This window comes from Mauremys mutica, chromosome 17 (genome assembly GCF_020497125.1).
Source record: "Mauremys mutica isolate MM-2020 ecotype Southern chromosome 17, ASM2049712v1, whole genome shotgun sequence".
NCBI classification, from domain to species: domain Eukaryota; kingdom Metazoa; phylum Chordata; order Testudines; family Geoemydidae; genus Mauremys; species Mauremys mutica.
The window spans coordinates 10200938-10216148 of NC_059088.1; the positions used below are offsets into that span (position 1 = coordinate 10200938).

Here is a 15211-nt window from a genome sequence, read left to right on the forward strand (position 1 = left end):
ACTCTATCGGTGTGTAGAGATAAGCCCCACTGGTGTGAAGGGCTTTGGAATATGCTTGCTTGGAAATTAACCCCAATAAACATCCCATTGTCTGCGCTTCAGACTTCTGGTCTTTTGCTGCTTGCTGTCTGCATGCCAAGAACCAGGGGAGAGGGTGAAGGGAAAGCCTCTAACAGAGACAGTCATTTAAATGTGTCAAGGAACTTTATCGTTGAGTCCCGTCCTGAGGTAATATGCACCCAGTCAATACGGGGACCGTTGAAACTCCCCATTATTATTGAGTTTTTTCTTTTAATAGCCTCTCTAATCTCCCTGAGCATTTCACAGTCGCTATCACCATGATGGCCAGGTGGTCTGTACGATATCCTTACTGCCATATACTTATTGTTCAAATATGGAATCACTATCCATTGAGATTCTATGGGACAGCTTGGTTCATTTAAGATTTTTGACTCTACACTTTCTTTCACATATAGCGCCACTCCCCCACTCACACGACCTGCTCTGTGGTATATTTTGTAACCTTGTATTACTGTCTCCCGTTGATTATCCTCAATCCCCAAGTTTCTGTGATGCCTGTTGTACCAATATCCTCATTTCATATGAGTCACTCGAGTTCACCCATCTTATCATTTAGACTTCTAGCATTTCTATACAAGAACTTAAATGTCACTTTTTAGCTGTCTGCCATTACGTGATGTAATGTAATTGACTTAGGCTTCTACGGGTGAGATTTTAAAAAGCACCTATGTGAGTTAGGTGCTTAACTCATAACATCAATGGGAATTTGGCATCTAACTCCCTTAGGCACTTTTAAAAATCTAGTCCTGTCTCTTCATTGCCAATTCTGAGCCTTCAAACCTCAACGTCGGGGCTGAATCCCCCCCCCCCCCGGATTGAAGTGGTTCCCATCATATAAAGGTTTTATAGTTTGATTCAGTGGATCTATATAAATTGTTCCAGGAACCCTGACCCCACCCCACTCTCAACAGCCTCCCCCCCCAAATTCCTCCCTGTCTCTTGCATAAACAGCCCCCATGCCCCACCGCAGAGGTGGCCACATGTCAAAGGGAAAAGACCCTATAGACCAGTGGCTCTCAGCCTTTCCAGACAACTGTACCCCTTTCAGGCATCTCATTTCTCTTGTGTACTGTGACGGGGCAGGGCAGCCCCGCACTGGTACAGCAGGAGTTAACCCTTCTTTACTAGCAGAGGAAGCCACGCCCAGGAAGTTCTGCTGGGCATGCTCCAACTGGCAGACCAGTATAAAAGCCTGCAGGTCTGCTCAGTCGGGGCTGGCCACCGGGGGAGAAGGACGCAGACCGTCAGTCTCTGCAGAGGCAGAGCCCAGGAGCTCGGACCGGGGCGCCAGCCGAGCCGGGGCCGACCCGGAGCCCCCGGGGAGGGACGCCGGCAGTGACGGACCTACGGGGGAGCCGCTCCCACAACGCCGACGTCCGGCCAGGCAGGGTAGGAAGTGACCCAGGGGCATTATAGAGACTGACAGCCTTAAAGCTGCAGTACCGCTCGGCGTGTTGCGGGCGGATCCCCGCCGAGCGGGAGGCAAGGAGAACTTGCCACAAACAGGGCCCTGGGTCGGGGCTCGGTGGAGAGGGAGGGCCCGAGTCCCCCTACCCCACCCTGTGATACCCCACCCCGAAGGGGGTATTTATGGACTCAGGCTGCTAGGCTGCGCTACCCCACCCCGAAGGGGGTGTGTAGGGACTCAGGCCGCTAGGCCGGGCTACCCCACCCCGAAGGGGGGGGTTTATGGACTCCGGCCGCTAGGCCGCGCTACCCCGCCCCGAAGGGGGCGCTTATGGACTCCGGCCGCTAGGCCGCGCTACCCCGCCCCGAAGGGGGCGCTTATGGACTCCGGCCGCTAGGCCGCGCTACCCCGCCCCGAAGGGGGCGCTTATGGACTCCGGCCGCTAGGCCGCGCTACCCCACCCCGAAGGGGTGTTTATGGACTCCGGCCGCTAGGCCGCGCTACCCCACCCCGAAGGGGGTGCTTACGGACTCCGGCCACCAGGCCGCGCTACCCCGCCCCAAAGGGGGCGCTTATGGACTCCGGCCGCTAGGCCGCGCTACCCCACCCCGAAGGGGTGTATATGGACTCCGGCCGCTAGGCCGTGCTACCTCGCCCCGAAGGGGGCGCTTGCGGACTCCGGCCGCTAGGCCGCGCTATCCCGCCCCGAGAGGGGGGCGGTTACGGACTCCGGCCGCTAGGCCGTGCTACTCCACCCCGGAGGGGGTGTCCATAGACTCTGGCCGCTAGGCCGTAATACGCCGGCTACCAGGGGCAGAGCGAAGGACAAGCGAGTGGTGCAGCGCTAGGCCCCAACCCGCCCCTACCACGAGGGGGCGCCGGGGTACCTGGCCCATCACATGTACCCCAAAGTTTCACCTCACTTAAAACCTACCTGTTTACAAAATCAGACATAAAAATACTATTGTCCCAGCACACTAGTACTGGCAGACGGTTACTTTCTCATTTGACCGTATAGTTATACAATAAATCAATCGGAAAATAACTATTGTACTTGCATTTCAGTGGGCAGTATATAGAGCAGTAGAAAGAAGTCATTGTATGAAATTGTAGTTTGTACTGACTATGCTGGTGCTTTTGCTGTACCTTTGTAAAACTAGACAAATATCTAGATGAGCTGATGTACCCCTTGGATTGGAAGATCTCTGCGTACCCGCAGTGGTACATGTACCCCTGGTTGAGAACCACCTCTATAAACCTTTATCCAAAGGCTCAGGGCTGACGATGGCAATAAAACCAACTGTCCCGTAGATGGCAGCATACGTGAAATTCAGTTGCTTGCCAGAAATTGTTATCAAGTCACCCCGTCACCTTCCCTTTTGCTTGGTCTACACTCGCAGCTCATGTTGTTATAATTTCGTCGCTTGCGGGTGTGGAAAAACCACCCCGTTGGGTGATGCTGTTATACCAGCCTAAGGCCTGGTGTAGACATCGCTTCTTCTGTCAACTCAGCTACCACCTCTTGCTGGGGTGGGGGTGGATTAACTACGTCGATGGGAGAAGCTCTCACATCAGCATAGACAGCGTTGTCAGGGAAAATCTACTGTCAGGGAAAGTTTTGGGGCTTTGGTCAAAAATATAGGCCCAAAACTCTTAGCTGAGCTTGCTTCTTTGTATAAAGGGAATAGAAAGACAGAGTGATATGGAAAAATCCCAAGATAGAGGATCAATGATTTTGCATGGATAAGGGGCCTGAAGTGGAAAGTCCTCAGACATGCTGCTTTGCAATAACTAAGCTTGTGAAACAAAACCACAGTGAAGGCATTAGAGAAGTCAAACCAAAAAGAAGACTTGGAATAACAACAACAGGAAAGGCCAAATATGGAAAACTGATTTTGATCAGCTTGATTTTGACCGGCATCATGTTTTGCAGTATATTCCAAATAAGGTCATTAATGTACAATGTGCGTGTAATTTGTCTGTGGTTTTAACCTTTATAAGCTGGCTAGAAATTTGCAGAAGGCAGAGCAGCTTGCTACTTTGCATGGGGCCATGCTGACTCTCCTTGCCTATAAGCTCGCATAAAATAAAGGAGCCTCAGGCTGTCTGATCCAAAACCAACTGTGTCTCCCATCAAACCCAGAGCCCATCTGAAAAGTAAGATATATTTTGAAATCTCTATCGTGGGATGTTGGTGGAGGATTTGCCCATAGGCTTGGGGTTGGGTGAGTTATAAACTGGATCTGAACCTTTTCCTACCAGGCAGCCTGACACCCTTCTGTTCTGATCTGTTCCCTGGGAAGAGCCACTGGGTGTGGCTAAATAGGCCTCTGTACTGATTTGTGAGCCAGTATGAAAGTGAAGGTCGGCTGACCGGTGTGAGTGAGGGTCGTAGGAAGCCAGCCCTACAACCACGCCTCAGAAAGGTCAGTAAAAGGCCTTGACCAGGACGAGGTTTCCTCCGCATGTCGAGGGACCTGCCTGGGTCTAGGTTTGTGTGACCCTGTCCTTTCCCCCCGTCCTGGGACGGTCCCTGAGCTCTGCTCAATCCTCTGGACTGGAGTAAGGCGCATTATCCGCTCCAGAACCAAGACTGATGGAGACTCCCTTCACCCTAACCTCTTCCCTTTTTCCTCCCCCGCCTTTGGGCGGTCTGATGAGCCACTGACGGGTCCTAATGCCCTACAGAGTAAGCGACATTGTGCTCCCTGAGACTCGCCGACACCCTTTGCTGGACGAGGGTGTAGACAGTCGTGGACGCCTTGAACAAACTTTCCCTGTGCGAAAGACCTGAGGGAAAGTGATCTGATCTGTCAAACTGAAAACATGGGGGCCGGTTAGTCGAAAGGAATTCCCGTCCCGCCAAAAGGCACACCTGCAGCTTATACGTATTCGAACTACCGTCCTCTCCCTTGTAAATTTTTGAAAAAATGGAATTGGCATACGAGAGATAACCCTAAACTACAGTTCCCTTTAGACAGTAGTTTCGACCTTGACAAGCTTGTGCACCTCAGAGGCGCGCTTATTGCCAGCGTCGTACCACAAGATCAGTTCGATGCATATTTTGACTGGTGTGAGGAAACAGAGAAACGGCCCCATGAATCTCATATGAGGAGTTTTAGGGACTCCCAGGAGAAACTTAAAATTAAACTTAAAGAAACACAGGAAAAATTAACCCTTGCCCAGAATTCTGCTGGCCAGCACATGTCCCTCTACCCTTCAAGGCCTCAACAAGAGGTTCAGCCCCTTAGATCTAAAATCTCCCAAAGTTGCAAATTCATCCCCTGCACATTGTACTAGACATAAGACAATCCTTAGGTATACACAGAAGACCCTAGGCTTATCCCCTGAGGAGGTCCCGATATTTCCCCTTCGACAACTCACAGGAGGGTTGAATTAGCAGGGACAGGGAGTCATGGTAACTGTGGGATTTATATAATCTAATTGATAAATTTCCGAAAATAAGAGAAGATCCAATTAAATTTCAAGAACAATTTAGGATGGTCATTCATTGCTATAACCCTTCCGTGGCAGACATGGATCAGCTTTTAAGAGCAATGCTACTCAGGGAAATGCTGGATCGCCTTTATAAAAAGGCCAACTGGCCTTAGGCTGAGCAAGATCTTAGTCATGACAATTTAGTTACGTATAGAAACAATTTGGTAACTGGAGTCCTTACCGTATGCCCAAAAAGAACAGACTGGACTAAAATTCATGCTTGCAAACAAAGCAAAGGAGCGAACCCTGATGATTATATGGAACGTCTTAAACAAGTGTTTGGGAGACATTCCGGCATAAATAATGCAGAAAACACTGCCAAACAAGCAGTGGTGGTTGCTTTTGTACAAGGTCTTATCCCAAAATTCCATTAAAAAAATTCCATTATTTCAAAAGAAAGGGGGTAAACGATCATTCCTTAACTTTTTTTTTAACCAACACAGGAATAACCAGCTCCTTTGGGAAACTGACAGCAAGAAGATTATTTTGGAATTTTGGTGAGGCTGTGGAGCAGGGTGGGTCTCTCCAGTCTCCGTCTCTGCGTCCTGAATCGCTCCCCTTTCCTAGAAATCCAACTTTTCTGCAAGAAGTATATGTGTTTGTTTTTAATATATGCTTTAGTTGAAAAAGATATTATGTGAAAATTAACAGGTTCAGGCAGAGAATAGACACAACAAGTTGTGTATCCTGACAGGGGTTTAAGCTAGATGACCCTTGTGGTCCCCTTCTAACCCTCTGGCTCTATGCTTCTAAGGTCTTTGAACCATTGGTGCCATGGGCCTACGAGGATTTGATCCTATCTGAGTTCAGCTCAGGATTTGGAGAGTCTGTAAACTCTGAGGGGATTATAAACTCCGTGGCTATCTCCCTCTGTGTGTGTCCTCTCCTGGAGCCTTTTTCATTGCTCTTCCTTCCTTTGCTAGGTACAACGTCTCCGCTGTTTCCACCGAGCCCTGAGGAGAAGAAGGGGATATTGTGACTGTAACTCTTCCAAGAATGATGTTCTCAATCGCCTTTCTAGTATTTATTGGCATGGCCTTCCTTGCCGTGGTGCTGTTGAACTGCTACATCTTCTTTGTTGCCGGCTGCCGTATGAGAAGGACGGCCAGCACTGTGTGGTTCCTGAACCGGGCCGTGGGCGATTTCATCTTTCTCATCTTCCTGCCTCTCAGATTCATCTTCTTCCCGTACTTAAACTGGGTCACGATGCTGAACAACACCATCACCACCTTCCATATGTTCTCCAGTGCCTTCCTCCTCACGGCCTTCAGTGTCGATCGCTGCATCCTCGTGGCGCGCCCTGAGTGGGCCCAGAACCACCTCACGCCCTGCTTGGCTTTCATGATTGTTTTGGTCATATGGGCCCTGTCTGTTGGGTTCAGCTTGCGGTACGGTGATCTCTGGGAATCCTTCCCCTCATATAGGGACATGCACATGAATTTTGGCATGGACATGAATGTCCCATTGGATGAAGGCCGGGGGAAGGCCGCCATTGTCATCCAGTTCCTGGTTGGGTTTCTGATACCATTAACCTTGATCTTGATCCCAACCTTCTACATTGTCCTAGCTGCCAAGCTGAGAAGGAACAGGCTGATCCAGTCCACCAAGCCACTCAAGATCCTTCTTGGCTTGATCCCGACCTTTTTCCTCTGCTGGCTGCCGTATCATGTCATCTTCTTCCTGCTTATTTCAACTACGTACCCTCCACCTCTGGAGACGGTAAATGCTTTTATTTCAGTCCTGACATATTTCAGCACTTTACTCAACCCCATCTTCTACCTCACCATGGAGGAAGAGTATCTAAGTTACCGGCAACATGCACACAACCCCCAAACCACTGACAACTTGGGTCCGGAGTCAGCTGAATAGGGGAACGGATCGAATTGTCAATATTTCCATTAAGATAGGTGAAAAATTCTTTTTCCTGGGACCCATAGCTTCCTCTTGACCCCAAAATTATTTTGTTTAGAAAATTAATTTTTTGGCCTTACTCAAAAAAGAGCCACAAGTAGTCCTGCAATTTCACATTTAAATTCCTTCCGAACGCTTGGGTGAATGCCATCTGGTCGTGGTAACTTATTACTGTTTACTTCATCAATTTGTTCCCAAACCTCTTCTAATGACACCTCAATCTGGGACACTTCCTCTGATCTGTCACCTAAAAAGAATGGCTCAGGTTTGGGAATCTCCCTCAGAGCCTCAGCCGTGAAGACGGATGCAAAGAATTCATTTTGTTTCTCTGCAATGGCCTTTTCGTCCTTGAGTGCTCCTTTACTATCTTGATAATTCAGTGGCCCCACTGGTTGTTCAGGAGGCTTCCTCCTTCTGATGTACCTAAAAATATTTTTTCTATTACTTTTTGAGTCTTTGGCCTTCTGAATTACATTTTTACACTTCATGTGCAGAGTTTATGCTCCTTTCTATTTTCCTCAATAGGATTTATCTTCCACTTTTTAAAGGTGCCTTTTTGCCTCTCAAAGCTTCTTTACTCATTTGTTTAGCCATAGTGGCACTTTTTTGGTTCTCTTACTATGTTTTTAAACTTTGTGTATACATTGAAGCTGAGCCTCTATTATGGTGTCTTTTAGAAGTTTCTGTGCAGCTTGCAGGGATTTCCCTTTTGGCACGGTGCCTTTTAAGTTCTGTTTAAGTAACCACCTCATTTTTGTGTAGTTCTCTTTTCTGAAATTAAAGGCGACAGTGTTGGGCTGCTGTGCTGTTTCCCCCACCACAGAAATTTTACATTTTATTATATTCTGGTCACTATTACCAAGCGGTTAAATTATATTATTCACCCCTTGGACCAGATCCTGTGCTCTACTTAGGACTAAATCAAGGATTGCCTCTCCCCTTGTGGGTTCCAGGACTAGCTGCTCCAAGAATCTGATATAGATTCCAGTCCTGCCTGTAAAACCTATGCTTTAAAAATGTAGGTGTATTTTCATAATTTAGCTAGTTACAGGGGTATAATACAAAGAATCACAATCACAGTCTGCCTGTGTCTGGGCCTTCTCTCACTAGGATAGTCTGAGGCCTTGTTCTTAGGCTAAGCAGCAGGGGCAGCCATAAGTGGGAAGCGAACGGTCACATCCTCACATCCCAAACCAGCCACACCGAAATAAGGTGCTATTGGGCTGTTGCGAATACAATCCGGTCCAAATAGTGCCCATCACCACCAGATAAAGATGATTAAAGAAAACTTAGTTTGACAGCATCCTGCCTGGCAAGAAATCGCTTCTCAATGGTTGTGGGTGTGAAACCCTCATTTCTGTGTTTAATCTTTATGCCCCCCTCCCTTTTCTATTGTTAATCTGTCTGGTTCTGTAATTGTTTCTGTCCTGCTGTATAATTAACTTTGCTTGCTGTAAATTAATTAGGTTAGTGGGATATAATTGGTTAGAGAATTATGTTACAATTTGTTAGGATTGGTTAGTTATATTTCAGTAACATGATCGGTTAAGGTGTAGTTGAGAATATTACTGTACAAACTGGGGCCAAACAGGAAGTGGGGGGAAGGGAAATTGGAATCATGTTTGCTAAGGGGGGAAACGGGAATAGGGAACGGGGAACAGGGACACAGGCCAGGCTCTGCGGCGTCAGAGCTGGGAAGGAGGACACTGGGGAATAGACTCCATCCGTGTATACAGAGAAGCCCAACTGGTGTGAAGGGCTTTGGAATATGCTTGCTTGGAAATTAACCCCAATAAACATCCCATTGTCTGCACTTCGGACTTCTGGTCTTTTGCTGCTTGCTGTCTGCGTGCCAAGAACCGGGGGAGAGGGTGAAGGGAAAGCCTCTAACAGAGACAGCCATTTAAATGTGTCAAGGAACTTTATCGTTGAGTCCCGTCCTGAGGTAATATGTACCCAGTCAATACGAGGACTATTGAAATCCCCCATTATTATTGAGTTTTTTATTTTAATAGTCTCTCTAATCTCCCTGAGCATTTCACAGTCGCTATCCCCATGCTGGTCAGGTGATCGGTAATAGATCCCTACCGCTATATACTTATTATTCAGGCCTGGAATCACTATCCATTGAGATTCTATGGGACAGTTTGGTTCATTTAAGATTTTTGACTCTACACTTTCTTTCACATATAGCGCCACTCCCCCACCAGCATGACCTGCTCTGTGGTATATTTTGTAACCTTGTATTACTGTCTCCCGTTGATTATCCTCAATCCCCAAGTTTCTGTGATGCCTGTTGTACCAATATCCTCATTTCATACGAGGCACTCGAGTTCACCCATCTTATCATTTAGACTTCTAGCATTTCTATATAAGAACTTAAATGTCACTTTTTAGCTGTCTGCCATTACGTGATGTAATGTAATTGACTTAGGCTTCTACGGGTGAGATTTTAAAAAGCAGCTATGTGAGTTAGGTGCTTAACTCATAACATCAGTGAGAATTAATCACCTAACTCCCTTAGTCACTTTTACAAATCTAGTCCTGTCTCTTCATTGCCAATTCTGAGCCTTCAAACCTCCCATCAGGGCTGAATCTCTCCCCCACCTCTGGATTGAAGTGGTTCCCATCATATAAAGGGTTTATATTTTGATTCAGTGGGTCTATATAAATTGTTCCAGGAACCCTGACCCCACCCTACTCCCAACAGCCCCCCCCAAATTCCTCCCTGTCTCTTGTATAAGCAGCCCTCATGCCCCACCCCAGAGGTGGCCACACGTCAGAGGGAAAAGACCCTATAGACCAGTGGCTCTCAGCCTTTCCAGACAACTGTACCCCTTTCAGGAGTCTCATTTCTCTTGTGTACCCCCAAGTTTCACCTCACTTAAAACCTACCTGTTTACAGAATCAGACATAAAAATTCTACTGTCCCAGCACACTAGTACTGGCAGACGGTTACTTTCTCACTTGACCGTATAATTATACAATAAATCAACTGGAAAATAAATATTCTATTTGCATTTCAGTGGGCAGTATAGAGAGCCAGGGCTGGCTCTAACTTTTTTGCTGGCCGAAGCAAAAAACAAAAAAAACCAAAAAACCTGCGCGGCGGCCGGAACAGCAAAGGGGGGGAGGGGCGGGAAACTAGCCTGCCGCCCGACTGGAGCAGCAAAGCGGGGGTTGGGGGAGGGAAACAAATCTGCCACCCTCCTGGAGCAGCAAGAGGGGGGGGCAGGAATTCCAGGAAACCTGCCAGCCCGGGGGGGGCGGGGGAGGAGCGTGAAACAAACCGCCCGGCCGGCCGGAGCGGCAAAGGGAAGAAAAACAAAAAAACCCAAAAGAAAAAAAAATACCTGCGGGGTGGTGGGTGCAGGGCGACTCCCAGCCCTGCAGACCCCGGGCAGCGGAGTGCACACCCCAGCTAGCGAGGGGGAGGGGGAGAGAGAGAAGGGGGCGGCCAGGGCTTCCTTAAGCGAGGTGCTCGCCATGCGGCCCCTCCCGCCGCGCCGCCTCCTGGGTTGGCTCCGCGCCGCTCCGGGGGGCGGGCAGCGAAGGACGCGGGCTGCTGTGCTGGGCTTGCTGAAGACCTGGCACCGCTCCCAGCAGCTCCCCTCCTCCACGCCGCCGCCCCCTAGAGGGTGGCAGGAGCAGCAAACCAAAAGAAAAAATCCTGCAGGGGCTTCAGAAGCGGCAAAGCGCAAAAAAAAAAAAGGTTTGGGCGGAAGCCGCCCCTTGCAAACTGCCGCCCCAAGCACCAGCTTCCTCGGCTGGTGCCTGGACCCGGCCCTGTATAGAGCAGTAGAAAGAAGTCATTGTATGAAATTGTAGTTTGTACTGACTATGCTCGTGCTTTTGAGGTACCTTTGTAAAACTAGACAAATATCTAGATGAGCTGATGTACCCCTTGGATTGGAAGATCTCTGCGTACCCCCAGTGGTACATGTGCCCCTGGTTGAGAACCACTTCTATAAGTCCTTATCCAAAGGCTCAGGGATGACGATGACAATAAAACCACCTGGCCAGTAGATGGCAGCATACGTGAAAGTCAGTTGCTTGTCAGAAATTGTTATCAAGTCACCCTGTCACCTTCCTTTCGCTTGCTCTACACTCGCAACTGATGTTGGTATAATTACGTTGCTCGCCACCCTGTTGGGTGATGTTGTTATACCAACCTAACGCCTGATGTAGACATCGCTTCTTCTGTCAACTTAGCTACCACCTCTGGGGCGGTGGGGGTGGATTAACTACGTCGATGGGAGAAGCTCTCACGTCAGCATAGACAGCGTTGTCAGGGAAAATCTACCGTCAGGGAAAGTTTTGGGGCTTTGATCAAAAATATATCCCCAAAACTATTAGCTGAGCTTGCTTCTTTGTATAAAGGGAATAGAAAGACAGAGTGATATGGAAAAATCCCAAGATAGAGGATCAATGATTTTGCGTGCATAAGGGGCATGAAGTGGAAAGTCCTCAGACATGCTGCTTTGCACTAACTAAGCTTGTGAAACAAAACCACAGTGAAGGCATTAGAAAAGTCAAACCAAAAAGAAGACTCAGAATAACAACGACAGGAAAGGCCAAATATGGAAAACTGATTTTGTTCAGCTTGATTTTGACATGCATCATATTTTGCAGTATATTCCAAATAAGGTAATTAATGTACAATGTGTGTGTAATTTGTCTGTGGTTTTAACCTTTATAAGCTGGCTAGAAATTTGCAGAAGGCAGAACAGCTTGCCACCTTGCAAGGGCCATGCTGACTCTCCTTGCCTATATGCTCGCATAAAATAAAGGAGCCTCAGGCTGTCTGATCCAAAACCAACTGTGTCTCCCATCAAACCCAGGGCCCATCTGAAAGGTAAGAGACCTTTTGAAATCTCTATCGTGGGTTGTTGGTGGAGGATTTGCCCGTAGGCTTGGGGTTGGGTGAGTTATAAGCTGGATCTGAACCTTTTACTACCAGACAGCCTGATGCCCTTCTGTTCTGATCTGTTCCCTGGGAAGAGCCACGGGGTGTGGCTAAATAGGCCTCTGTATTGATTTGTGTGCCAGTATGAAAGTGAAGGTCGGCTTACCGGTGTGAGTGAGGGTCATGGGAATCCAGCCCTACAACCACGCCTTAGAAAGGTCAATAAAAGACCTTGACCAGGACGAGGTTTCCTCCGCATGTTGAGGGTACTGCCTAGGTCTAGGTTTGTGTGACCCTGTCCTTTTCCCCCCGTCCTTGGACGGTCCCTGAGCTCTGTTCAGTCCTCTGGACTGGAGTAAGGCACATTATACGCTCCAGAACCAAGATTGACGGAGACTCCCTTCACCCTAACCTCTTCCCTTTTCCCTCCCCCGCCTTTGGGCGGTCTGATGAGCCACTGACAGGTCCTAACGCCCTACAGAGTAAGCGGCATTGTGCTCCCTGAGACTAGGCGACGCCCTTTGCTGGATGATTGTGCAGACAGTCGTGGACGCCCTGAACAAACTTTCCCTGTACGACAGACCTGAGGGAAAGTGATCTGATCTGTCAAACTGAAAACATGGAGGCCGGTGAGTCGAAAGGAATTCCTGTCCTGCCAAAATGCACACCTGCATCTTATACATATTCGAACTACCGTCCTCTCACTTGTAAATTTTTGAAAAAATGGAATAGGCATACGAGAGATGACTCTAAACTACAGTTCCCTTTAGAAGGTAGTTTCGACCTTGACAAGCTTGTGCACCTCAGAGGCGCGCTTATTGCCAACGTCGTACTACAAGATCAGTTCGAAGCATATTTTGACTGGTGTGAGGAAACAGAGAAACGGCACCATGAATCTCATATGAGGAGTTTTAGGGACTCTCAGGAGAAACTTAACATTAAACTTAAAGAAACACAGGAAAAATTAACCCTTACCCAGAATTCTGCTGGCCAGCACACCTCCCTCTACCCTTCAAGGCCTCAACAAGAGGTTCAGGCCCTTAGATCTAAAATCTCCCGAAGTTGCAAATTCATCCCCTGCACATTGTACTAGACATAAGACAATCCTTAGGTATATACAGAAGACCCTAGGCTTATCCCCTGAGGAGGTCCCGATATTTCCCCTTCGACAACTCACAGGAGGGTTGAATTAGCGGGGACAGGGATTCATGGTAACTGTGGGATTTATATAATCTAATTGATAAATTTCCAAAAATAAGAGAAGATCCAATTAAATTTCAAGAACAATTGAGGATGGACATTCATTGCTATAACCCTTCCGTGGCAGACATGGATCAGCTTTTAGGAGCAATGCTACCCTATCTGAGTTCATCTCAGGATTTGGGGAGTCTGTAAACTCTGAGGGGATTATAAACTCGGTGGCTGTCTGTCTCTCTGTGTGTCCTCTCCTGTAGCCCTTTTCATTGCTCTTCCTTTCTTTGCTAGGTACAACCTCTCCCTCTGTCTACGCCGAGCCCAGAGGAGAAGAAGGGGATATTGTGACTGCAACTCTTCCGAGAATGCTGTTCTCAATCGCCTTTCTAGTATTTGTTGGCATGGCCTTCCTTGCCGTGGTGCTGTTGAACTGCTACATCTTCTTTGTTGCCGGCTGCCGTATGAGAAGGACGGCCAGCACCGTGTGGTTCCTGAACCGGGCCTTGGGCGATTTCATCTTTCTCATCTTCCTGCCTCTCAGATTCATCTTCTCCCTGGACTGGGCCACAATGCTGAGCAACACCATCACCTCCTTCCACATGTTCTCCAGCGCCTTCCTCCTCACGGCCCTCAGTGTCGATCGCTGCATCCTCGTGGCGTGTCCTGAGTGGGCCCAGAAACACCGCACGCCCTGCTTGGCTTGCATGATTGTTTTGGTCATATGGGCCCTGTGTGTTGGGTTCAGCTTCCGGTACGGTGATCTCTGGGAATCCTTCCACTCACCTATTGGCATGCGCATGAATTTCACACTGGATGAAGGCAGGGTGAAGGCTGCCATTGTCATCCAGTTCCTGGTCGGGTTTCTGATCCCATTAGCCTTGATCTTGATCCCAACCTTCTATATCGTTCTAGCTGCCAAGCTGAGGAGGAACAGGCTGATCCAGTCCACCAAGCCACTCAAGATCCTTCTTGGCTTAATCCCGACCTTTTTCCTCTGCTGGCTGCCGTATCACGTCATCTTCTTCCTGCTGATTTCAACTACGTACCCTCCACCTCTGGAGACGGTAAATGCTTTTATTTCAGTCCTGACATATTTCAGCACTTTACTCAACCCCATCTTCTACCTCACCATGGAGGAAGAGTATTTAAGTTACCGGCAACATGCACGCAACCCCCAAACCACTGACAACTTGGGTCTGGAATCAGCCGAATAGGGGAACGGATCGAATTGTCAATATTTGCATTAAGATAGGTGAAAAATTCTTTTTCCTGGGACCCATAGCTTCGTCTTGACCCCAAAATTATTTTTTTTAGAAAATTAATTTTTTGGCCTTACTCAAAGAAGAGCCACAAGTAGTCCTGCAATTTCACATTTGAATTCATTCAGAACACTTGGGTGAATGCCATCTGGTCGCGGTAACTTATTACTGTTTACTTTATCAATTTGTTCCCAAACCTTCTCTAATGACACCTCAATCTGGGACACTTCCTCTGATCTGTCACCTAAAAAGAATGGCTCAGGTTTGGGAATCTCTCTCATAGCCTCAGCCGTGAAGAGGGATGCAAAGAATTCATTTTGTTTCTCCGCAACGGCCTTTCCGTCCTTGAGTGCTCCTTTACTATCTTGATAATTCAGTGGTCCTGCTGGTTGTTCAGGAGGCTTCCTCCTTCTGATGTACCGAAAACTATTTTTTCTATTACTTTTTGAGTGTTTGGCCTTCTGAATTACATTTTTACACTTCATGTGCAGAGTTTATGCTCCTTTCTATTTTCCTCAATAGGATTTATCTTCCACTTTTTAAAGGTGCCTTTTTGCCTTTCAAAGCTTCTTTACTCAGTTGTTTAGCCATAGTGGCACTTTTTTGGTTCTCTTACTATGTTTTTTAATTTTCTGTATACATTGAAGCTGAGCCTCTATTATTGTGTTTCAAGAAGTTTCTGTGCAGCTTGTAGGGATTTCCCTTTTGGCGCTGTGCCTTTTAAGTTCTGTTTAAGTAACCACCTCATTTTTGTGTAGTTCTCTTTTCTGAAATTAAAGGCGACAGTGTTGGGCTGCTGTGCTGTTTCCCCACCACAGAGATGTTAAATTTTTTATATTCTGGTCACTGTTACCAAGCGGTTTAGTTATATTATTCACCCCTTGGACCAGATGCTGTGCTCTACTTAGGACTAAATCAAGGATTGCCTCTCCCCTTGTGACTTCCAGGACTAGC

General features: G+C 47.7%; 2 protein-coding genes across 2 annotated transcripts; both read left to right on the forward strand.

Annotated features, from left to right (window-relative positions):
* Positions 1-5983: 5983 nt before the first annotated feature.
* LOC123351525 (chemokine-like receptor 1) lies at positions 5984-6933 on the forward strand. The gene has a single exon (XM_044990912.1). The coding sequence runs from the start codon at positions 5984-5986 to the stop codon at positions 6854-6856; it is 873 nt and encodes a 290-aa protein (XP_044846847.1). The 3' UTR covers positions 6857-6933.
* A 5490-nt stretch (positions 6934-12423) lies between these two features.
* On the forward strand, positions 12424-14342 carry LOC123351936 (chemokine-like receptor 1). The gene is made up of 2 exons (XM_044991630.1): positions 12424-12433; positions 13290-14342. The coding sequence occupies exons 1-2, from the start codon at positions 12424-12426 to the stop codon at positions 14210-14212; spliced, it is 933 nt and encodes a 310-aa protein (XP_044847565.1). The 3' UTR covers positions 14213-14342.
* The last annotated feature ends 869 nt before the right edge of the window (positions 14343-15211 follow it).